Raw genomic sequence first — 23,576 nt, 5'->3', positions numbered from 1 at the left:
GGACTTTGACTTGGCCATTCTAACACCTGGATATGTTTATTTTTGAACCATTCCATTGTAGATTTTGCTTTATGTTTTGGATCATTGTCTCGTTGGAAGACAAATCTCCGTCCCAGTCTCAGGTCTTTTGCAGACTCCATCAGACTCCATCTTCCAGAATGGTCCTGTATTTGGCTCCATCCATCTTCCCATCAATTTTAACCCTCTTCCCTGTCCCTGCTGAAGAAAAGCAGGCCCAAACCATGATGCTGCCACCACCATCTTTGACAGTGGGGATGGTGTGTTCAGGGTGATGAGCTGTGTTGCTTTTACGCCAAACATAACGTTTTGCATTGTTGCCAAAAAGTTACATTTTGGTTTCATCTGACCAGAGCACCTTCTTCCACATGTTTGGTGTGTCTCCCAGGTAGCTTGTGTCAAACTTTAAACGACACTTTTTATGGATATCTTTAAGAAATGGCTTTCTTCTTGCCACTCTTCCATAAAGGCCAGATTTGTGCAATATACGACTGATTGTTGTCCTATGGACAGAGTCTCCCACCTCAGCTGTAGATCTCTGCAGTTCATCCAGAGTGATCATGGGCCTCTTGGCTGCATCTCTGATCAGTCTTCTCCTTGTATGAGCTGAAAGTTTAGAGGGACGGCCAGGTCTTGGTAGATTTGCAGTGGTCTGATACTCCTTCCATTTCAATATTATCGCTTGCACAGTGCTCCTTGGGATGTTTAAAACTTGGGAAATCTTTTTGTATCCAAATCCGGCTTTAAACTTCTTCACAACAGTATCTCGGACCTGCCTGGTGTGTTCCTTGTTCTTCATGATGCTCTCTGCGCTTTTAACGGACCTCTGAGACAATCACAGTGCAGGTGCATTTATACGGAGACTTGATTACACACAGGTGGATTGTATTTATCATCATTAGTCATTTAGGTCAACATTGGATCATTCAGAGATCCTCACTGAACTTCTGGAGAGAGTTTGCTGCACTGAAAGTAAAGGGGCTGAATAATTTTGCACGCCCAATTTTTCAGTTTTTGATTTGTTAAAAAAGTTTGAAATATCCAATAAATGTTGTTCCACATCATGATTGTGTCCCACTTGTTGTTGATTCTTCACCAAAAAATACAGTTTTATATCTCTATGTTTGAAGCCTGAAATGTGGCAAAAGGTCGCAAAGTTCAAGGGGGCCGAATACTTTCGCAAGGCACTGTATATTTATATGGGCAAGAAAAAGTATGTGAACCCTTTGGAATTGCCTGGATTTCTGCATAAATTGGTCATACAATTTGATCTGATCATCATCTAAGTCACAACAATAGACAAATACAGTCTGCTTAAACTAATAACACACAAACAATTATACGTTTTCATGTCTTTTTTGAACACACCGTGCAAACATTCACAGTGCAGGGTGGGAAAAGTACGTGAACCCTTGGATTTAATAACTGGTTGACCCTCCTTTGGCAGCAATAACCTAAACAAAATGTTGTTGTTGTAGTTGCGTATCAAACCTGCACACCGGTCAGGAGGAATTTTGGACCATTCCTCTTCACAAACTGTTTCAGTTCAGCAATATTCTTGGGATGTCTAGTGTGAACTGCTCTCGAGGTCATGCCACAGCATCTCAATCGGGTTGAGGTCAGGACTCTGACTGGGCCATTCCAGAAGGTGTATTTTCTTCGGTTGAAGCCATTCTGTTGTTGATTTACTTCTGTGTTTTGAGTTGTTGTCCTGTTGCATTACCCAACTTCTGTTGAGCTTCAATTGGCGGACAGATAGCCTTACATTCTCCTGCAAAATGTCTTGATAAACTTGGGAATTCATTTTTCTGTCTATGATAGTAAGTTTTCCAGGCCCTGAGGCAGCACAGCAGCCCCATACCATCATGCTCCCTCCACCAAATTTTACAGTTGGGATGAGGTTTTGATGTTGGTATGCTGTGCCTTTTTTTCTCCACACATAGTGTTATGTGTTCCTTCCTTCCAAACAACTCAACTTCAGTTCTATCTGTCCACTGAATATTTTGCCAGTAGTGCTGTGGAACATTCAGGTGCTCTTTTGCAAACTTCAGATGTGCAACAATGTTTTTTTTGGACAGCAGTGGCCTCTTCCGTGGTGTCCTCCCATGAACACCATTCTTGTTTAGTGTTTTACATATCGTAGACTTGTCAACAGAGATGTTTGCATTTTCCTGAGATTTCTGTAAGTCTTCATTAACCTAATTGAGCATTCTGCTCTGTGCTCTTGCAGTCATCTTTGCAGGACGGTCACTCCTAGGGAGATTAGCAACAGTGCTGAACTTTTTCCATTTATAGATAATTTGTCTTAACGTGGGCTGATGAACATCAAGGCTTTTAGAGATACTTTAATAAACATTTCCAGCTTTATGCAAGTCAACAATTCTTAATCGTAGGTCTTCTGAGATCTCTTGTTCGAGGCATGGGCCACTTCAGGCAATTCTTCATGTGAATAGCAAACTCACATTTTTGAGTGTTTTTTATATTGCTGGGCAGCTCTAACCAACAGCTCCAATCTCATCTCATTGATTGGACTCCAGGTTAGCGGAGTCCTGACTCCAATAAGCTTTTGGAGAAGTCATTAGCCTAGGGGTTCACATACTTTTCCCAACCTACACTGTGAAGGTTAAAAATAGTTATTTAATATAGACAATAAAAATACAATAATTTGTGTGTTATTAGTTTAAGCACACTGCGTTTGTCTATTTTTGTGACTTAGAGGAAGATCAGATCAAATTTTTTGACCAATTTACGCAGAAATCCAGTTAATTCCAAAGGGTTCACATACTTTTTATTGCCACTGTACACACTACCGGTTAAAAGTTTTAGAACACCTACTCATTCCAGGGGTTTTCTTTATTTGGGTTATTTTCTACATTGTAGAATAATAGTGAAGACATCAAAACTATGAAATAACTTATGGAATCATGTAAAAATATATATATATATATATTCTTCAAAGTAGATACCCTTCGCCTTCACGACAGTTTTGCACACTCTCGGAATTCACTCAACCAGCTTCACCTGGAATGCTTTTCCAACAGTCTTGAAGGAGTTCCCACATATGCTGAGCACTTGCTGGCTGCTTTTCCTTCACTCTGCGGCCCAACTCATGCTGAAATTTCTGAGGTTGGTAACTGTAATGAACTTATCCTCTGCAGCAAAGGTAACTGTTACAGGAATTAAATTCCTTTATGTTTTATTTAACCAATTCAATTTAACACTCTGCCCACTCCTAAGAATTTGTAAGATCCTTATTTGCATAAAATGGACAGAGACCAGTCTCAAAATCAATCAGTAGCATTTATTCTCGAGAGTACTGAACACGATACAATTTACCACAGGTTATAAACTGAAAATGACGTCATTAGTTTTCGAACTGTCCCGTCTCTTCTCCACTCTGGTACAATGGCAGTATAGTTCTCCCACCAATTTAGATAATTTATGACCGAGCCAAGGTCTTCCTGTGTAGATAAGCATTCTAGCCAGTCTGACGATAAGTTCATTCATTTCTACCAAGGAACAGACAGTCATTGTTCTAATTCTTGATTATAATTACACACATTATATTCAGTACTAGGATTAAAAGACAATTCATACATCTATACAGTAACATAATAGTATTCTGATTGAAATGTATACATAATTAGTCATTATTGATAAAAAAATCCCTTAACAGTAACTCAAATGGGTTATTTCATAGTTTGAAGTCTTCACTATTATTCTACAATGTCGAAAATAGTAAAAATAAAGAAAAGGCCTGGAATGAGTAGGTGTGTCCAAACGTTTGACTGGCACTGTATTTATATATTTACATATTACAAATATAATCCCTGTAATATTGCTATCCACCTAACATTTTTTTGAAGTTGGCTTGAGACCTCTGGGTGTGTATATACATATTTTTTTCTGATGTGAGCAGTTCTGGGGTTAAAGCCCCAAATTATCAAAAATAAACCGTTTCAAAATAAAGAACGTTTTTAAAAAGCACTCTTTCGTATGATTTTCATTTTACTAAGACTAACACATTATTTTCTTAAAGTACATTGCTGCTGTCTACTGGATTGAAATGGGATGAACATAAATTACATCCATGAGTGGTATCCACTTGGGGAAGTAGATTGCCAAAATCACAAACTATCCCTTAACTTGCCAATCATAGCTGTCCTGATTTGCATATTCCCATGATGCTTCACTCTAGTTTGTCTGATTTTGTAGTAGATGCAGAAACAAACGCAGACAACTGTACCTATGTGGGAATTGTCATATAAATAATACATATTCAAAATGTATGCTATAATTATGGTTCATTGTAGAAGTTAATTTTAAATGTTGTCATGAAACCGCAATAGAGATTGTCTGGGCTGATTTGAAACTATATAAGATCATTCACGCTTCCTCTGGTCATGTGGGAGGAAGCTCATTGTAGAGGTCACATGCAGGGTGCTAGTCACTCAACCAATCACCTTGGGGAAGGTCTGAGACAAGAGCCAATCACTGCCCTAGCAGGGTATCACCTGATCTGGGTGAGTGAGTGCACAGAGAACATGGGCCATTGTGAGCTGTCTTTACAGGAGAAACCAGCCAGTGCAGCTCTCCAGCACTACTGGTGGATGTGAACCTCACTGGCTTGGAAACACTCATGGCTGGCATGTGAGTGCGATGTATGAGTTGGAGTACACCTCCAGAACCCAATTCAGACTACTCTCCCCCCACGCTTTTAAATAAACAACCTCTTTTTGACGGCATAGAATATAACAAAAGTGTAAAAAAAAATGACACAGAAAAGTTCCAAAATAATAAAGACATTTCAAATGTTGCAAATAGTTAAAATACAAATGGGAAATTAAATAAACGTAAATATAGGTTAGATTTACAATGGGTTTGGTGTTTGTTCTTCACTGGTTGCCCTTTTCTTGTGCCACAAATCTTTCTGCTGTGGTTGTACACTGTGGTATTTCACCAAAATAGATATGTGAGTTTATCAACATTGGATTTCTTTTGGAATTCTTTGTGAGTCTGTCTAATCTGAGGGAAATATGAGTCTCTAATAAGGTCATACATTTGGCAGGAGGTTAGGAAGTGCAGCTCAGTTTTCACCTCATGATTTATCAAACTACTCTCCCCCTGTCATAGTGTTTTACAGCAATCTTGTAGTTAATTAGTGTCATTTTGGAATAAGCTCAATAACTATCTCTAGTTTAATTACTATTTTAGTGGCATACTCCACTTCTCCACCTGTAGGCTACCTAATCAGTCAGTGCCCAGGACTGGATCAGACCAGACTGGACTACAACTAATGTCTGTGTCTGTGTTTGTGTTTGCTCAGGAGTGTGTGAGACCGAATTAGATATGAAGGTAATAGAGTGTATTCACAAACAACACACAGTACAGACTGAAAACACACTAAATGCACACATACGTCTTATAATAGCGCTTGGTTGAGGTCAAGTGACATAACCAAAAACATTTACAGACTTTATGGAGATAAAGAGGGACCTTCAACCGAATAACAGGTTGTGTACTCCCACAGCCCTTTACAGCGTCAGATACAAATGACCTCCAAAAATGAATGACAAACAGACGATAGGCCAGAATACCACCACACCTGAGATTTGGACTGAGCTAAAGGAGCTGAGAGACATGGCGCAAAACAGTGAGGACCAGAGTAACAATTGCTCTTGCTTGTTTGTTTCACTTTTGTGAAAGCATATTCAAAGAGTCAATGTCTGTTTTCATTATGATTACCATCTGAACATAAAATATCTATTGGCCTGAGTTGCACCATCTATTTCAATTAGCCTAGAAATCAAATTCACTGTTTATTACATGCCACCGAAACGTGAGAAATTTCACATTTGATTCCTGGGAGAGAGCGACCTCTCCTGGCACACATCACCACTAGCTACATTACTGCAGGACTTTCATAATGCGCATGCGCTGTTTAGTGTATTCAAGCTAAACAACATGGCGGCGAAACGAATCGAGATCTTTATTTGAGTTTATAAAACGCCTTCGACGAGGATAGCAACTAATTGGCTATATTTATACAATAATACTTCTGAAATAGAGAGGTAATTGTTTATATATATATATATATATTTGTTTTTACTATTTTGTGAAAACATGAATTGTACCACGAACGTAGTGCAGGTGACGAACGTGTCGCCAAGCACAACATCCGAGCAGATGCGAATGCTGTTCGGGTTTCTTGGAACCATTGAAGAACTCAAATTGTTTCCACCAGAGTAAGTAGCTCATATTTGTTGAACGTTTGTTGCTAACTATATACAGTTATTCTTTGTTTAGTTAATCACTTCTTACCACTTTGTGATTTAATTGATTTCAATGTAGTATTATTAACGATGCTAACGTTAGCATCAGGAGGCCCCATCTCGGGCCGTCCCCGAAACCTAAGAAGGCGAATCATTAACTACTATAGTTGGGTAACGATAGTTTGCCTAGCTACTTCGGGGATGTTTTGCTATATACAATCTATTATGTTGTCGCTAGCGGACTAACTAACGTTAGTTAACTACAAAAACGTTTTTTATTGCAGTGAGTCGCCTCTGCCAGTGACGTCGCGTGTGTGTTTTGTGAAGTTCAAAGAGTCCGAGTCCGTGGGGGTGTCTCAACATCTGACCAACACAGTCTTCGTGGACAGGGCGCTGATCGTCGTCCCTTTTGCCGAAGGTTGGTGATTTGTTCTTCCCTTTCTGTATGAATGATCCTTGATTGTATGATGTAGTGATGGGAGAGTGACGCCTGACGCCCCCATTGATTTCAGGATGGAGTAATATAAGCCTGTGGCTTGAGCCACTGTTAAGCGTGTATCCTAACTATTTCAGATTATATCAGTTTCACTTGCTTTGGCAATGTAAACATATGTTTCTCATGCCAATAAACCCCATTGAATTGAATAGTAACCATTTTTGATCTGACAAGCCTATCGGATTCTGTGGTCAATGATGTCATGCCACTCTTCCTGTCCTATCTTGTACGATCCCTCTGCTAATTGCAATGAGAGAGGTGTCTATACCAGCTCTCACAACCCAGACCCTTGGTATACTGTGGAACTAAAGACCAAACCTATAACCATACACGTATGTCTTATATAAAGTTTCTGCCACACTGTAAGGTCATAATGTCATCCATGATGCGTTGGACTTGGTAGACACTAAACAACACAGGTGACCTTGAGTAGTCTGTAGTAGTCTCCAGAGCCAATTCTTTGTCCTCCTCCACCAGCACAGTATACCAAGGTCTGCTTTAGGGACTGGGACTTGCTCCGACTGAGAGGGCTGAACAAGCCCAGACCCATGGGCAGACAGACGCACCTCCTCAAAAGAAAGCAGAGATGAACTTATATGTGTATAAAAACTTAACCATGCTTTTTATTTTCTCCCCCATATTGGACTATCCTCTATTAAACTTCTCTCTGTTATTTGTGTGTGTGATTTGTTGTAGTGGAGAAGGCAAAAGCAGAGCCCCCTCCTTGATGGCTGAAAGTGGTCCTCTGCCTGCCAACAGGGGATTGTAGGCATTTACAAAAGGCCAGCAAGCGTTCAAGCAGCCCCCCCAGACCCTTCTTTCTCTTTTTTCCTGTGTCCTTTCTTCTCTCTTTCTCTCTCATTTTCTCTTCTTTAGGGTATTTTAGTTTAAATTGAATGCAGTAGCATATATATAACTGTTAATACTATAATGCATATCACATGTATTACACAAATATTTCTTGACTGCTCACAAGTACATATTTATCAAAACAGGTGTGTTAATAATCTGACCTGTATAATGTCCAATCTGGTTTTCTCATTGGATCCAAGTGGTAAGAAGTAAACCATAGCAGAGTAACAGAACAGTAAACTATACACTTCTCAATAACACAGCTATTGGTATACCTGCATTTTCACCTTTAGCGTTAAGGCACTTCCTGTTTTGGGGAATTGGGTGACCAATAGTATCCAATTTAAATTTAGCAAGAAATGACATGCACTCACTCACCACTCTGTCCCTGAAATTGGCGGATTAAAATAGCAAATCTGTGTGTTTTCTATGTTGTACTTTAAGGTTCCTGACTGTATCTAGTTGTTAATTGTCTTAGATATCCACCCCACATGGCAATGGCAACTGGTTCAGTGCTCACTCTTTAACAGTGGTCTTTCTTTTTTGTTGTTGTGTTTTACAGTTCTTTTTCCTGGCTCAGCCAGTCCTGTATACCAGGCCCCGCTGAAAATACCACCCAACCGTTTTGTCTCCTGCAGCTAAATTCTCTCCCCCGTGTGCCCTTTTTAAATGTTGTTTGTGAGTGTGTTTATGTGTCTTCTGTAAAAAAAAAAATGTTATTTTTGCTATTGTATGTTTTCTTTTTTTAGGTAGCAATGGCAACATTGAGATCTGAAACCATAGTTTTTTTTCTTTTTCTGATCACTATGTTAGGCAAACAAGCTAATCTAATGTTGCCAAGTTGATTTTACACTTAAATAAAAGGAATTGGTTCATTTGTTGCATATTTAATGCAGTGACAGGTAAGGTTCTTGGGAGCGTAGATATCACCTACCCAAAATGTGAATGCTAGCTGGGTTTTTTTTTCCTACTTATAACTGTATTGCTGGTAAGTAGTAGAAAATGTCAGTAATCACTGTTGACCTCCAACTCTCTGAAATTCTTTTTGTTTTGTGTATCTCGATTTTTCTCTGTGTGCTCCTTAGTAGTGAAGCCGTCAACGTGAGTCGCTTGTTCAATCTAAATGAAAATTGAGAGCACACCCCACTGGAGAAGCCGCTGTGCTAGCTAACGTTTGGTTCATGACTTAAAAAACACGTTCAGGTGATACAATCTTGGCAGTGTTCACTGGAGTAGTGTGTATTGTGATATACTATTTTCCCGATCGTAGTTATTTTTCAATCTACACTGGTTAAAATAATAAAGGGAACAAACCTTCTCAAATCTAGCAGCTATCAAAGGTAACAGTATTGAAACCTTTACAAATGTTTTTGAAGAATACTTGAGCAAGTCATCTGTTTTTTTTGTTTTTCAAAATGTCTCTCCTTTTCTGTAGAGTCTAGACGTTGATGTTCTCTACTTCCCCTAATGCCTGTTTGGTTTTTCTGTAGGTGTTATCCCGGAGGAGGCTAAAGCTTTGTCACTGCTGGCGCCAGCAAATGCTGTTGCAGGGATTCTGCCCGGAGGAGGTCTCCTTCCAACACCAAACCCCATGTCTAATCCACAGGTAGGACTTCTCCCAACACCAAACCCCATGTCCTATCCACAGGTGGGTCCTCAGCACATACAATGTTTAATTGTTCTGTTTAATTCTGTGGTCCTTAAGTTATTCAAATGAAACATCTGCCTTAATGACTTGATAATTGTCCGCTCGTGTATATATAGACAACGAAAGGGTTAATGGTGTGCTGTTGTTTTTTTGTAGATGGGTGGCAATCCTTTCGGCGGTCCCTCCTTGGAAGCGATGGCAGCGTTCGGGTTTCCAAACCCCAATATGAATATGAACCCCCAGGTGAGTGTTGGCTTGAAATCTGGTGATATTTTTGTGTGCGCACACAACTGCTGGTGTTGAAGGGAAATGTTTAAAGGATATCAGATATCTAACTTGTATATTATATATTTCACACTTTTCTTCACTCTTCTTCCCCAACAGTCATTTCCCACTGACCAACTTCTGAAGTTTATGTCGCAGGTGGATCCAAAGTAAGTCATCATGCCTCTAGAAAATGTCCATTACAAGACATCAAACACCTATGAGCTGTTCATTTGTTGGATGACCCTCCAGTGTGTTCTAATTAAGCAATAAGGCCTGAGGAGGTGTGTTATATAGCCAATATACCACGCCTAAGGGCTGTTTTTGTGCACGGAGGGCCTAGATACAGCGCTTAGCAGATGTATATTGGCTATATACCACACCTCCTCATACCACAAACCCGAGGTGCCTTATTGCTTTGTAAGCCGTTTGCTAACATACATATGACAGTAAACAAGTAGCTTTGTGTCATACCCTTAGTATATGGTCTGATATACACTCGGCTGGAGTGTATATCAGCATCTCGGACCCAAACTTCCCGGTTTATAATCCCCACTAAATAATATCCTCTTCTTCAGAATGAACCACATGGGTGTAGGGATGAACATGAACATCAACATGAATCCGGGGCTGAAGGCAGACTCCTCCAACAAAGAGATAGAAGAGGCCATGAAGAGGGTCAGAGAGGCTCAGTCACTCATCTCTGCTGCCATCGAGCCTGGGAGTGAGTAGCCCAAGCCTTGCATCTCCAAAGGATATATTAGATCTGATAAAAACTGGTAGCCCTAGCTATAAGCTATTATTTGCTCTACCAAAGTAATTTCATGTTTTGTTTGTGCAGACAAGGAGAGCAAGAGGAAGCACTCGCGTTCCAGGTCCAGGTCTAGACGCAGAAGGTCCCGTTCTCGCTCCAGACACAGGTGAACACAAACTCTATTCCCCTGACAAATAATTTGGATTGTGTTAAAAGTAAAGGTAGTACTTTTTTTTTTTAATATTAAGGGTAGAGACTAATGTTGTGTTTGTGATCTGCAGGCGTTCAAAGAGCAGGTCAAGGCGACGCTCGCACTCCAGGAACAGGAGGCGCTCCAAGAGCCCCCGAAGGAGGAGTGGGAGGTCCCACTCCAAAGACCGGAGCAGACCATCACCAAGCAAGTCCAGGTGAGCCACAGAGCACAGACTTGACCCATTCTTAATCCTCAAGCTGCACGATCTGAACTTCTGAGACCGCCCTGCGATTACTCTCTACCTCGTTATCACAACTCTAATCCCAATATACAGTAAGAAATGTTGATCAGATGTAATTAACTTGTCTCCGATCCACAGGGATAGGAAGAAGGAGGAGCGGGATAAAAAGCGCTCCAAAACACCTCCGAAAAGCTACAGTACTGCCAGGAGGTCTCGCAGTATCGATCGGTTAGTGCTGCTTTCATTGGTCAGAGCCGCATGTCTGACTTGTGGCTCTGTTTCACCATGCTGTCCCAACATGTTGTTGATTGGTCAGATATTTACAACATTTTTTTTTCATGCTGTTGGGTATAGAAGGCGGAGAAGGAGTCGCAGTGCCAGCCGATCTCCTAAGAAATCCCCCAAGAGGAAAGTCTCCAGGACTCCCTCTCCTAGAAGGTTGGTGTTTTGGGGTTCTCGATTCTCATAGAACAAGAGAATTTCCTTAGTGAACACATTTTCAATATGCTGCCAGTGGTATTTCATTGCTATTTTGAGACTGAAAATGACGAGACATTTTGTTTACAAAGTGAGAACACTCACTCAAATAATTTATTTAGATTCAAATTTAAAGGTTTCTTTAAGGTAACCTGGAAATAAGCCATTTTAGACAGTCAACCACTACACTTCTCTTTGGATTTAAGCTTTTAACTTTCCTCTCCCTACAGACATAAGAAGGAGAAGAAGAGGGACAAGGAAAGAGAGAAGGACCGCGAGCGCAGGAGCGATAAAGACCGCAGTCGGGATGAAAGGAAGGAAAAGAAAGAAAGGAGTAAAGACAAAGAAAAGGAAAGGGAGAAAACTGACGGGGAGAAAGGAGATGTAAAGGTCAGCACCAATGACTGAATGATTTGTCTTGTGTTCTACACCTCATGTAAGATGTGCAGGATGTCTGTGTTCATTTTCTTTCTTCTTTCTGTATTCTGACCTCTGTTCGAGATCTAGCGTTTTACTCGCCGTATATGAAAGAATAACAAGTAATATGAAATGAGCGTCCGATATATTAAACTTAGTCATTTCAAATTTCCTTAGACGTCTTTGCAGGTCACCAGAGACTATGATGAGGAAGAGCAGGGCTACGACAGTGAGAAGGAGAGGGAGAGGCTGGACAAGAAAGATTCCGACCAGGACTCCGGAGCCCAGTCTCCTCACTCGGTGGAAGGCAATGGCACTGGGCTTTCCAAAGTCAACGGAGGCGACCACCGTGAAGAGGACGACATGGATGTCAGTGATTGAGTCACCCAATAATAGAGACCGATGTATAGACCTCTATGTACCCAACCCTCCATTGTACCAAAACCTCCATGCCCCATCGAGCTTACTGTATTCGGGCTTCATTCAACTCAACTCGATCCTTCTTTATCTCAGTTGAATTGTTAGTTTTCCTTTTGGATTGACTAGACAAAATAGATCAAGTAGAAGATGAACCGAAAGATTAACCTTCAGATTTTTCTGTTTTGTCATCATTTTCTGTATGTATTATAATTATTTGGTCCTATTTTGATGGTGAAAATGTGAAAGGGGTGGGGTTGGTTGAAACTTTTATTGCTGTAATTTGAAAGTGGATTCTATTTGGCAAAGTGTGCGACCTGATTTTCTTTTTTCAAGCATAGAGCTTACATGATGATGATGGCTTTTGTGTATTTTTTGTTTAAATCTAGTTTCTACACATTGCTAGGAGCGGAAGCAGCCAGTTACACTGCTTGACAAGTTCACCGTATGTCCATTTTCATCAGACAACATGGCTGCTACATAGAACAGCGCTGTGGACTTAGCTTTTTAGTATTGAGCTTCTGTACGGAAGTCGCCTCAATAAATTCACCATCTATTTTCTGTCACTCCTATACGTGGTATATTGTGTTTATATCCCATCTGTTATTATACGGAAGATGTATACTTATACTGGGTCTTGTGGCGCCAAAATAATATGTCCTATCTCTCACCTATTCACAATACCCAGTAGATCTGATGCTCGTTGTAATTCTTAGAAGTTTGTATTGTTTTATCAGTGATTTTTTTTTTATATACAATAAAAACCTGGGGAAAGATTTGATTTATTTTGTTTTAAACTTCAGGTGCTCATTTTAGGTTTAGGGCAAAGTTTTAACATGGGCCCTTGTATGACCCCGTATCAAATGCTGAGCTGAGGTCTGAATAGTATGGTTGATCAATAGAGCATTAGGCCAGGGGCTCTAATCAATCTGTATCGTGGACGTTCAGTGTGATTTAATTTTAAAGGCAATGGTGTTGTGTTAGTGGAGGCTGCGTTCACGGTATATAGCCTACACTTTCTCATTAACTTGTAACATGGGTAGGGTATAAGGGTGGGTGTGGTTTTGTGACAATGACCACAAGAGCAGCAATTCACCAAATTTGACAGCTACAACGTAGTTACACCGCCGACAAAAGCGGTCGGCTACCATGGGTTATCGCTGATCGGATTGACTCCAAATTACACTCCCATTGGATTATGGCCAATGTCTTGGAGGCTTGACTCCATGGATTCAGAGACTACAATTAAAATACCACTGAATAAAATACAAAGAAACAGACAGTGCTGAGACATGATGGTGCTGGTGCTTTATTTAAAGGGATGGGAAGTTGGAAAGCTGCAGTACATTTAGAAATACCAGTAGGCCCGAAGCCAGATACACATCTGATTTCAAAGACCATACGGATCTTACATTTTAATGAGCTTATACAGTCCAACTGTAAGCTCATTGAAATGTAATGAAAAGTAAAGTAATATGGACAGGTATACTCAATGAAAGTTGCAGTTAATGCTTAAACCACCTAAGTACATTTGACCAAAGGGATTTTAGTGTGATTACAATATTTATACAGTAGAAGTTAGTCTTCCTGAATAATCAGAAAGGATAGGGAGATGGTAGCAGGTATAACAAGTGTAGGAAATATACGCTCAATAGTATACAAGGAATCCAATTGGGTCAATGTAGCATGCGATTAAATATACTTAATGTCAGTGCAGTATCAAACTAGAACAGCTTTCCTGATACCCCATCTGGGTTCACTCACACACACACAACACCCTTTAAAGTCCTCTCTCACACACAAAACAGATTAAATTCACAGTCACTTGAAACAGACAGTGATAGCCGGGAGGTAAGATAGATGAGCTAACCTGCACTAGAGAGAAAAGGTTTGGGTGTTGATATCTTTGAAAGAATGCAGTTTTACACCATACTTTCTTCCCAGCTGGTTTAAAAAAACATTCTTACGTACTGGAAATGTATTGCTACACAGTGTTGCTCCTTTGACATACATACAGTACGTTTGGTACATCATTTTCTCAGTTCAGTTATGACATCTTCATATTTCTGACACGTCCATTTATACCGTAGTCATTTACAGGCAATGAATGTCCAAGGGTACTTAAACATGTTGAGAAAGGGGCAGTCCCCAAAGGGCAGACGCTAGATAAACTGGGCGCAGTGAGTGCTAAACCTGGAGAAGTGCACGGTTAAGATGTCACAGATGAAGCCAACTCCATGACGTTTCACAGGAGCTGGTTTGCAGTACAAAGCAGTGATCACGTAGTCGGTGAACAATAAGCTGTTACGGAGATGACATCAAATATTTTTTCAAACTCCTCATCCCCTCAATTCTTCTCTTCTGGAGTTTGACCTCGTGCTGTTGTTGCTACACAGCTGAAAATGGTTGATTCGTGTTTGCTATAAGGAAATATCTACAAAATAAAAAATAAAAAAAAACTCAGGGGCAAGAGATAATTCCCCTTTTTCATCAGAACACACAGACAGATATCAAATAATACATTGGCATCCTCTTATTTAATCTCAACTGTCGTTAGTTGGTTCTTTTCCTTTTAATAGTGTAGGTAGGTAGAGTTTGTTTCTCTGTCAGTTTCCGAATGGGCGGGGCCGGGGAAACCTCTGGTTGCTACTACAACCAGGTCAGAGGTCAGGGAAGCGACTGGGATCCTCCTTGTAGTCCGCTGGGATGGAGAAGATGGACTCCTCAAAGTCATCATAGCGGAACTCCTGGAAGGTGACCGTAGCTGTGATAGTGGGGAACACAGGGATGTCTGGCACACAGAAATAGGAGAGGATGTTTAGAGTGTTTAATATTTGTCAATTTCTTCATTATTTCACTTTATTTTTTAACTTTCAAATAAAATTGTCCATGTGGCCACACAATGTACAGTAGATGCATACCAAGTTTGACTGGGAACCCAGGAGGAAGCTTCAATTGAACGAATTCTCTGAGTTTGTTGAAGTGCTTAAATGGGGCTATGACCTCCAACACGTTCAGTAACCTGGAAGACCGAAGAAAAAGGGGAAACTTTAAATCATTAGGGTTGGGGTTAATTCAAAAATGTTCTTACAGTACATTATTTGATGAGGTCCCATTTAAACAATAAAACCAATAAGTAATAAAACATTTTTAAAAAGAGGCCTTTGAAAGGCATTAGCTAGACACGAATCTGCAACAGCCTAATACACATTGAACTAGAACCTGTGTGCACAACAGTGATCAATACATGGACGTTTCCAATAGCACTGCAGTCAGCGATGAGACTGACCAGAGAATATTAGCCAATAAGAGGAAGGATTCTACTCACGACTCAATGCCCAAAGGGAAGTCCTGGCTCATGGCTACGTTCGCTTTGAAGTTCTTCTTGCTCTCCTTACACACAAGCTCTCTCCCAAGATGAGGTGCCCTAGGGATGAACACACTGGCTAAGTCAGCATCATTGGCGTATACATTTGTAGGATTAACAGTAAGCCACTGCTAGTAATGATCTTCAATGCACCGACTTGTCAATAACTCAATAATGAACACAGTTGCTTGAAATTCCTCCGGACAGTAGTGTCATCTGTGACCTTTCTTAAAAGGAATTATGCAGGGCTTACTTTCCGTGCTCTGCAGAGATGTACTCCTCCCAGGAGATAGTGTTAGGACCTGGAGCCATGAGGGACAGCCTTCTCTGAGGCTGAGGGAAAGACCGCGAGGGAGAGGATCACATGTAGGCTTACTTTAATATCCATCTAATGTGCACCACACCACAACCACCACGGAAGAAGAGACTAAAGACCCAAAGCCTCCCTCCATCCCTCATCCCTCACCTCATAGTTCTGCTCCACCAGGTTCCCTCCTTTGCTCAGGCTCTCCACGATGGCCTTGTTCCTCAGAATGTCCTCCTCACTCAGGTGCTCCCGGCGCTTCCTGGACTCCAGCACCAGGCCGTTCACAGAGTAAAAGTCTGCCAGGAAGTTACCAACCCTCTCCTTCAGGGACAGACACAAGACAGATGTATAATACACACTGGCTGAGTTAGGACACCCTATTCTCCATACAGTACACAGATTATGAGATCCATTGTATTACAAGCTTTATATTCCAGTGACTGGCCTGGTTTGACCACAGGGTCGTATTCAGTAGGACACACCGTGGGGAAATGTTTTGCAACCGGTCAAACAAATCGGTGTTCTTATTGGACAACTCCAGGTAGATCCCCATTTCAAAAATTTTGCCCCCCTCTGAACAGGACCCAGGACGGGGAGGGGTGCTTACCGTCTTGTCCTCCCTGAAGAGCCAGCCGATCTGACTGCGGGAGAAGGTGATGGACTTGGTGGACAGGGTGGCAGAATAGACGTCACTGCTCATCAGGATGTCCACCTCCTCCTCAGTCTCCATCTCAGACTCCTGCAGGGACACAACAGGCAGTCAGCCAGATAGTATCACGCTGGATGGTGACATGACTTCTGCACAATATTGAATCCGTGCAATTGTTAATTTTACTGTGACCCCCTGCAGATCTTTCAGTCAATACAAGCATTTGCAATACAAGCAGTTCTGTAAGAGCGGTTGGCTTGGAGGATGGTGATGTTAAATGCAGACCAGATAGCTCACCTCGTGGTGAATACGCTGGTACACCTTCTGCTCATTGTCCAGAACATAGAAGGACTTGGCAGGCGGAGCGTCTCCATTGAAGATGAAGCTGAGGTCTCCTCTCTGACACTTCATATCTGTGAAGTCTACCAGAGTGGTGTCCAGTCTGTCAGCGGTGAGAGAAAGTGTGTACAGGGTTAACTCTGGAAGGTGAGTGGTTACAGACGCCAGCTATACTCCTCACAACTTGTGAGGAGTACAGCTGGCGTCTGTGTCAGACGTGTATTTCATGCCTTACCTGATGTTGATCCCCTGCTTGTAGATCTTGCAGTTATCAGATGGCAGAATCCGGGAGAGCAAGGGCACTATGAGAAGGGAGAAAGAGAAAGTAATGATCGACAGCATTTGATTCATAAGATTAACTAAGAAACTGAAGAGATAATACGTGGTATCATTACGTGGTATATAAATGAACACGGCTGTGGCTAGGCGCTGAATCCCTGAGCCAAGAGACAGAGAGCCCCAAACCCACTGAGCAACTAACACGTCACACTAACAGCCAGGATAAAATGGGAACAAAACGCTAATTAGATTGAAGAATGAATTGACTTGGCTAAGGTGTCCTCCACCAAGAATAACAATGAACGGAGACAGAGCGTGTGAAAGGAGATGTTGGCCCATCGCTGTAGCTTATTTTAACGTATTGCAATATGATGTAGAGCTGACTCACCCCAACTTTGAAAGTCCCAGTGAAGCTCCAAGTAGAAGTCCCCAAGCTATGAAAAAAAAAAAAAAAAAGTTGTAAATTATTATCTTGTCATGCAAGCCACAAAACACCAATACTTTTTCTTTATAGCTGGAGGAATAACTTGTTAGAGCATTTTAATAAGGGAAAGAGTGTGTTTTGGTGAGCGGTAGGGGCTGTTACATTGGACAGATGCTAATGTTGGAGAAAAGGGGTGAAGGTATAGCAAGATAGTTATTGTAAACCAAAACTCGGTATGGAGTGGACCAGACCTGCCTCAAATGCATATCAAATCCGTCCAAATACTTTTGGGACTATTCCATTTATTCCACTGTACCGGCCAAACTAAATCAAGTGCAATGCAGCTCAAGTATTTGACATATGTATATAGAGTGCAAAGATCCTATTTCTAACCAGATACTGTAGTAGTCCCTAGTCTAGTCGGCTGTCAGAACCTCACCTCTTTCAGTGCTCTTAGCAGTTTGGGCCTCTTGTCCTCCACACTCTCTCTGGACTGCTGCTTCAGCTTCCGCAGTAGAGCCGTAACTGAGGAGGGGAGAGGAGGGAGATAAACAAAGCCTTAACAAAGCACACCACCACACAAAAGAGACAATATATTCCATAGCCCTAGACATTCTATATGTGTATGTTTCTACACACACAGCAGAAGGGATTACAAGGTCACATGATCTTTCAAAAAGCAACTTTCACTAAAGTGAAAAGTGAACATAGCAAACCCACACTTCAATGACAGTGAAAGTCATGAGCAATAAATCATTCAACCAAGTGATATACTGTAACAGTAATCCTATGGGGTTTAGGACGATACTACTGACACCGACAGTGTAAGTGAGTGGTAAGGTGACCCCAGCTCTTCTCTCCAAAGCGTGTCACGTCGCTGCATATCATCATGAAACACACGTGTGTGACTGTTACAAGACATGAAGGCTCAACACTGACGCAGCCAGCAATCTGGACCGTGGCTTGTTGGTGCAGTAGAGTTTAGGGGAGGCTACGCATGACATGAGTCACCTTACACACGGCTCGTTCTAATATGCAATTTAATACAGGCTGAACCTCAGTTATATAACCCCACTTAGGACTTGTGAGTTTTCGGACAGATTGCTAAGTGATTGCTCTCTTGCAATGAATTATAATTGGGGTGATCTTCTATCCAGTAATCTTGACCAGTGAGAAACATTAGAGTGGGGATTTTGAGTGTGAGGAAGTGCTGACAAAGCAAGCACTCGCTGCAGGGGCAGAGCAGTGTTGCATGGCAGATATGGACACCTAGCGTGAGCTGCTGTCGCAGTGCGTGTGTGTGAGAGAGATGAAAGCCTCGTTACTATGACATTATTTGATCTTATGCAATTGAAAAAGAAAGGGGGGGGGGGGGGGAAATCAAGGCTCCATCTATACGAGATGACCTTCTTTCTCTTCTCGCCGTAGGCCTCCCTCTCTGTATTTCTCTCAATAATAAGCCATAGCACAGTACCCCCAACATAACACATTTTTGTTGTGGGCCCGGACAAAAAACACCAGATTCAACTCGTGGAGGGCCTGGTGATTAGTTGACAAGTAGAATCAGGTGTGATTGTCCGGGGCTACAGTAAAATGTGTACTGTTGGGGGCACTCGAGGACTGGAGTTGGGAAGCTCTGCCCTAGTATACACTGCATTATTTTCATTTTACCACTACTCGTACTGACCCAGTCACTGGCCAGTTTGGCTGCCTTTGCGTGTCCTTGCTGTACTGTGTGGCTAGAGCCATGCTGTCCTTTCCTCTGATCCCTGCCCCCCACACCCCTCACTGAGATTTGACCTTCCCATGCCTGACCTCTGTGTCCCCAGTCTGCCAAATCATCCCTGCTGCAGGCCTGGAGCTGCATACTAATGCATGCTAGGGTGACAGGGTCATAGTGCTAACCCGCTCAACATATATCAGGGAATTTAATAGGAGGGAAATAAAGATTTGTATACTGAACAAAAATATAAAACACTTAAAGTGTTGGTCACATATTTCATGAGCTGAAATACAAGATCCCAGAAATGTTCCATATGCAAAGAAACATATTTCTCTCAAATTATGTGCACAAATTAGTTGACATCCCCGTTAATGAGCATTTCTCCTTTTCCAAGGTATATCAAGAATCTGATTAAATAGCATGATCATTACACAGGTGCACATTGTGCTGAAGACAAAATGGTACTTTAAAAATGTGCAGTTTGTCACACAACACAATGCCACAGATGTCTCAAGGTGAGGGAGTGTGCAATTGGCATGCTGACTGCAGGAATGCACTATTGTCAGAGAATTTAATGTTAATTTCTCCACCATAAACCACCTCCAATGTTGTTTTAGAGAATTTGGCAGTACGTCCAACCGCAGACCACGTGTAACCACGCCAGCCCGGGTCCTCCACATCCGGCTTCTTCACCTGCGGGAAGCTGATGACAGCTGAGCAAACTGAGTATTTGTCTGTAATAAAGCCCTTGTGGGGCAAAACTCATTCTGATTGGCTGGGCCTGGCTCCCCAGTGGTTGGGCCTGGCTCCCAAGTGGGTTGGCCTATGCCCGCCCATGGCTGCGCCCCTGCCCAGTCATGTGAAATCCATAGATTAGGGCCTCATTTATTTATTTCAATTGACTGATTTCCTTATATGAACTGTAACGCTGTAAAATCATTTGAATTGTTGCATTTCTATTTTTGTTCAGTGTACATTACCAGTATCTTTGAGCATTATTTGAGTACAATTATTTGCCCAACTTTAACAACTACTCACATGGAATTTTTAATGAACTAGCCTATTTATAATATTATTTTCTATCTTGCAGGTAGATTTTTTTTTGCTAACAAGGCATTAAAACAGAAAAAAACAGTAAGCTAGTAAAGCCCATGGGGAAAACATGGCATTGGATTCAACCTTCTCTACACTACTGCCACCATTTAAAAAAACACTCCACTTAACTAGCATTCCTTACAAACATTCCAATAATCAATACACATAAAACATATATTGTGGCCTTTAGTTTACAGTGCTGTGTTAAAAGCATTAGGATGGGGCATTAAATGTGAACAGACAGAGAGGAAGCCAGCCAGCTGTAAAGCTGCTCAGTGCCCTCGCAGTCACACTAAGCCCTTGGCCAGGCTGTGTTCCAGGCCGTATGGATGTGGATAGAGTGCTCAGAGAAAATCCCCTGCATGGCTTTGGCTGGCTAGGGCAACCTACAACCCAACCTCTCATCAGCATCAGAGAGTAAACAGAGTTAGTCTACAGCCGGACAACCCAGGAAGGATCCAATTAGGATCAAACAAATAGAGGGAGGACCATGAACTTGAGAAAACCTGAGTGTAAATGTGTAGACTTAAATACAGGATAAACTAAAATATATGTAAAGAAAAAACAGGGATGGAACATCACTGTTCAATGATGCAGTATCTATAATATAAAATAATAGCTTAAATATAAAATATCCCATATCCTTACTCATCTGTCGGTCTCCATAGCTGATGGCCTCTGCCAGGGGACTCCAGCCCTGTGCATTCTTCACTTTCACAGGGGCATTATGGGCCAGGAGCAGGAGGGCACACTCTGTAGCACAAAAAAAAAAAAGAAGAAGAATTTAACAAACATCAAGCTACTTTTAAGATGATTTTTTTGGGCTAAGCCTACTACCCGTCTCAATGGCCTTTGTACTTGGACAGTGGATTCTCATTACCATAGTTAATTATGTTACCAGTATATTACATTTTGACAGTTCATTTACCGTGTCTATGACCTTCACATAAGAGAGATGCTGCTTTGCATTTGAGTCAAACTAATCAACGGGATTAAGGGATCCTGTGGACCTGTCCCACCCATGGGACCAGCCGCTGCCATGCTGCTATGAGACGACTAGACTATGTAACACACTGCAGTCGGCAGAGGTCAGCCAGGATAAGCTCAGTACGGCAGAACAGAAAGGGAATTTTATCCCAGAAAAAAAAGAAAAAAGGCATACGGAGGATTTACTGAAGGAGAGCTGGAAAACATGGTGATTATGTGAATGGCAAAACCCCTGACTGGGGTTAGGTTTAGGCCAGAGACGAGAATATGAGGCAAAACATCCCGTCAAACTCTGGCGATATGTGATGTTTAGAGGAAAGTAGTACAGATGTACTGGTCAGTCTGCTCCCAATGGGAAACAAGGCTGTTTGCATGTCTCTGTCCTGCCTATGTAGCTGTTATTCTCCATATCAGATATTGTTGATTACAAAAGTCAAAGCCCTTACCTTTGTGGCCCATCATCACAGCTAAGTGAAGAGGTGTGTTTCCTGGAAAGATAGACAGATAACTGTTATGAGATCATTTGTCAGAGCTGGTGCACAAGGACAATGTTTGTGTAAATCAATGTACTTGTTGTGAGCAAGCACTGACTATGTTGGTCACATGATTGTCAGGTAAGATTTCATGGATCCAGAAGTGATAGCCTAGCTATGTGATTTCCTAGCTCAATTACATGTACTAAGTTTGGGTTACCTAGATTTTGAAAACCCTTCTTATCTGCAGGGTTTTCAGCAGTTATCTCCCAGTTGGCTGCATGTTAACTCCAATTCTGACTGTGTTTTAACGTTTAGAAACGTCAATAACCACTGCTTGCAAAACAGTTTAAAACATATGCTTGATATGCCCTTTATCTTTTATATCAGCTAGAGATAATCTTAAAATAAATTAAAAAAAACACAGCAGTGTTGCATAGATTCATACGCTGTGTGCCTCAAGTTGACAAACTACACTTCCTCCCCAGTTATGCGTACACACAGGTGTTCAGAGGATGCTAGACAGCTGAAGCCCAAGTGGCTGCCAATGTCTTCCATAAACATGCGCTGTAACATGGAAATATGGCTGTATGGGAACACTACCCTTATAAAAAAGAAGTGTGTAGTAATTTAACTTTTTGACAATTATTTCCTGCTTATATGAAACCCGTTTTAACGAGCGTTCGGGCCTTATCAAAACAACCCCTGACAGAAGATATTAGCTATCATCAATAGGCGCTAAAGGTAGTTAGAGTCTATAAATGGGTAAGGGCTACCATGCACTCACCATGTACATCTTTCTGGGAGATGTTCTGGGTCCGAATGAGTGAGGACAAGCGACGCACATCTCCTTTGAACACACATTCGTGAACAGGGAATTCCAAATTGAAGCCCTCATTGCCATTGGTCAGAAGGATTGGGTTCTTGTTATTGTCATCGATGATGCTGACAACTGATTGATTGCCATTGATATTGTTTGCATTGATATTCGACAACTGCTGCAGTACCAAAGGTTTCACCGTCTTGTTATAATTCTTGTTTGATTTGTACGTGATGGTGGTACCGTTGGGGGTTGGAGATGATATTGTCCCATTTGTAGATTCATCATAGGTTTCCATTATATCCCCATCCTTACTGGGCTTGTTGTTATGGTCTTTCCGCAACGTGCGAATCTTTTCCCCGGTCATGATTTAACGTAACTAACCAGCAAGCAGACTACCTAAAATAAATGTTGTATTAATGATGTTGACTAATTGCCAACGACACCTGCAATTGCTACCTTAACAGTTAGTATTTAGCTAACCTAGTTAGCAGTTTTGCTAGCATAGAATGGATGTGGGTAGAGGTGAGGTGTTGACAACAGCAGAAACAACACACACGTAAAAACAATGCAGATGGAAAATATACTCGCACTGTTGTAACAATCGATTAAGAATGGAAATACCAATTTTTTTCGGCTACATCCTTGATAACACTTGTTTCAAAAAAATTGCCCGTTGCAGCTTGAGGTGCGGTTGTTTGCTTGCCTTGGTTAACTAACTAGCTAGAAAACAAGACTACCGAGTGAAAAGACCATCTGCCATTTTCCGCTTAGTATCTCACCAGAATGACAAACATCAGACCACGTTCCCTTAGATATCGCGATAATTAGGTATGCATAATCTATTTAGAAATGCAAAATATTTAAGGCACACAAAATATATTGTTGTAAACTCGTGATGATACATGCAATCTAAAAGTACCAGCTTTGTGTATAATTTACAGTATTTGTTCTCAAACTTAAATCTGGCAATATGTTTGACGCCAACTATGGGTCCTGAATGAAGACACACAGTGTTTTTTTCTTTGCCAAGGTTTCTGAAATTTGGTTTGAAACTCAATGAA

At 41.4% G+C, this 23,576-nt stretch overlaps 2 protein-coding genes across 3 annotated transcripts; one reads left to right on the top strand and one right to left on the bottom strand.

The window, feature by feature from the left end:
- Positions 1 to 5,954: 5,954 nt before the first annotated feature.
- Positions 5,955 to 12,830, top strand: LOC139376160 (serine/arginine-rich splicing factor 11-like). Of its 2 annotated transcripts, none has more exons than XM_071118412.1 (12): positions 5,955 to 6,263; positions 6,575 to 6,708; positions 9,129 to 9,244; positions 9,443 to 9,529; positions 9,671 to 9,720; positions 10,129 to 10,274; positions 10,392 to 10,470; positions 10,586 to 10,711; positions 10,877 to 10,966; positions 11,093 to 11,176; positions 11,446 to 11,605; positions 11,810 to 12,830. In XM_071118412.1, the coding sequence occupies exons 1-12, from the start codon at positions 6,142 to 6,144 to the stop codon at positions 12,011 to 12,013; spliced, it is 1,398 nt and encodes a 465-aa protein (XP_070974513.1). In that variant the 5' UTR covers positions 5,955 to 6,141; the 3' UTR covers positions 12,014 to 12,830. The 2 variants fall into 2 exon arrangements, with proteins under 2 accessions (XP_070974513.1, XP_070974512.1); XM_071118411.1 differs by having other exon boundaries at positions 5,958 to 6,263; positions 9,129 to 9,286.
- A 505-nt stretch (positions 12,831 to 13,335) lies between these two features.
- LOC139376157 (ankyrin repeat domain-containing protein 13C-like) lies at positions 13,336 to 23,527 on the bottom strand. The gene is made up of 13 exons (XM_071118407.1): positions 22,480 to 23,527; positions 21,666 to 21,707; positions 20,881 to 20,985; positions 17,854 to 17,939; positions 17,379 to 17,424; positions 16,947 to 17,013; positions 16,670 to 16,814; positions 16,331 to 16,462; positions 15,883 to 16,044; positions 15,670 to 15,749; positions 15,378 to 15,476; positions 14,971 to 15,071; positions 13,336 to 14,840 (listed from the first exon to the last, which is right to left on the bottom strand). Exons 1-13 carry the CDS (start codon positions 22,877 to 22,879, stop codon positions 14,710 to 14,712), a joined length of 1,596 nt encoding a protein of 531 aa, XP_070974508.1. The 5' UTR covers positions 22,880 to 23,527; the 3' UTR covers positions 13,336 to 14,709.
- Between the last annotated feature and the right edge of the window lie 49 nt (positions 23,528 to 23,576).

Source organism: Oncorhynchus clarkii, chromosome 20, assembly GCF_045791955.1.
Source record: "Oncorhynchus clarkii lewisi isolate Uvic-CL-2024 chromosome 20, UVic_Ocla_1.0, whole genome shotgun sequence".
In the NCBI taxonomy this organism is placed as follows: domain Eukaryota; kingdom Metazoa; phylum Chordata; class Actinopteri; order Salmoniformes; family Salmonidae; genus Oncorhynchus; species Oncorhynchus clarkii.
This window is presented reverse-complemented; position numbering and strand designations above follow the sequence as displayed.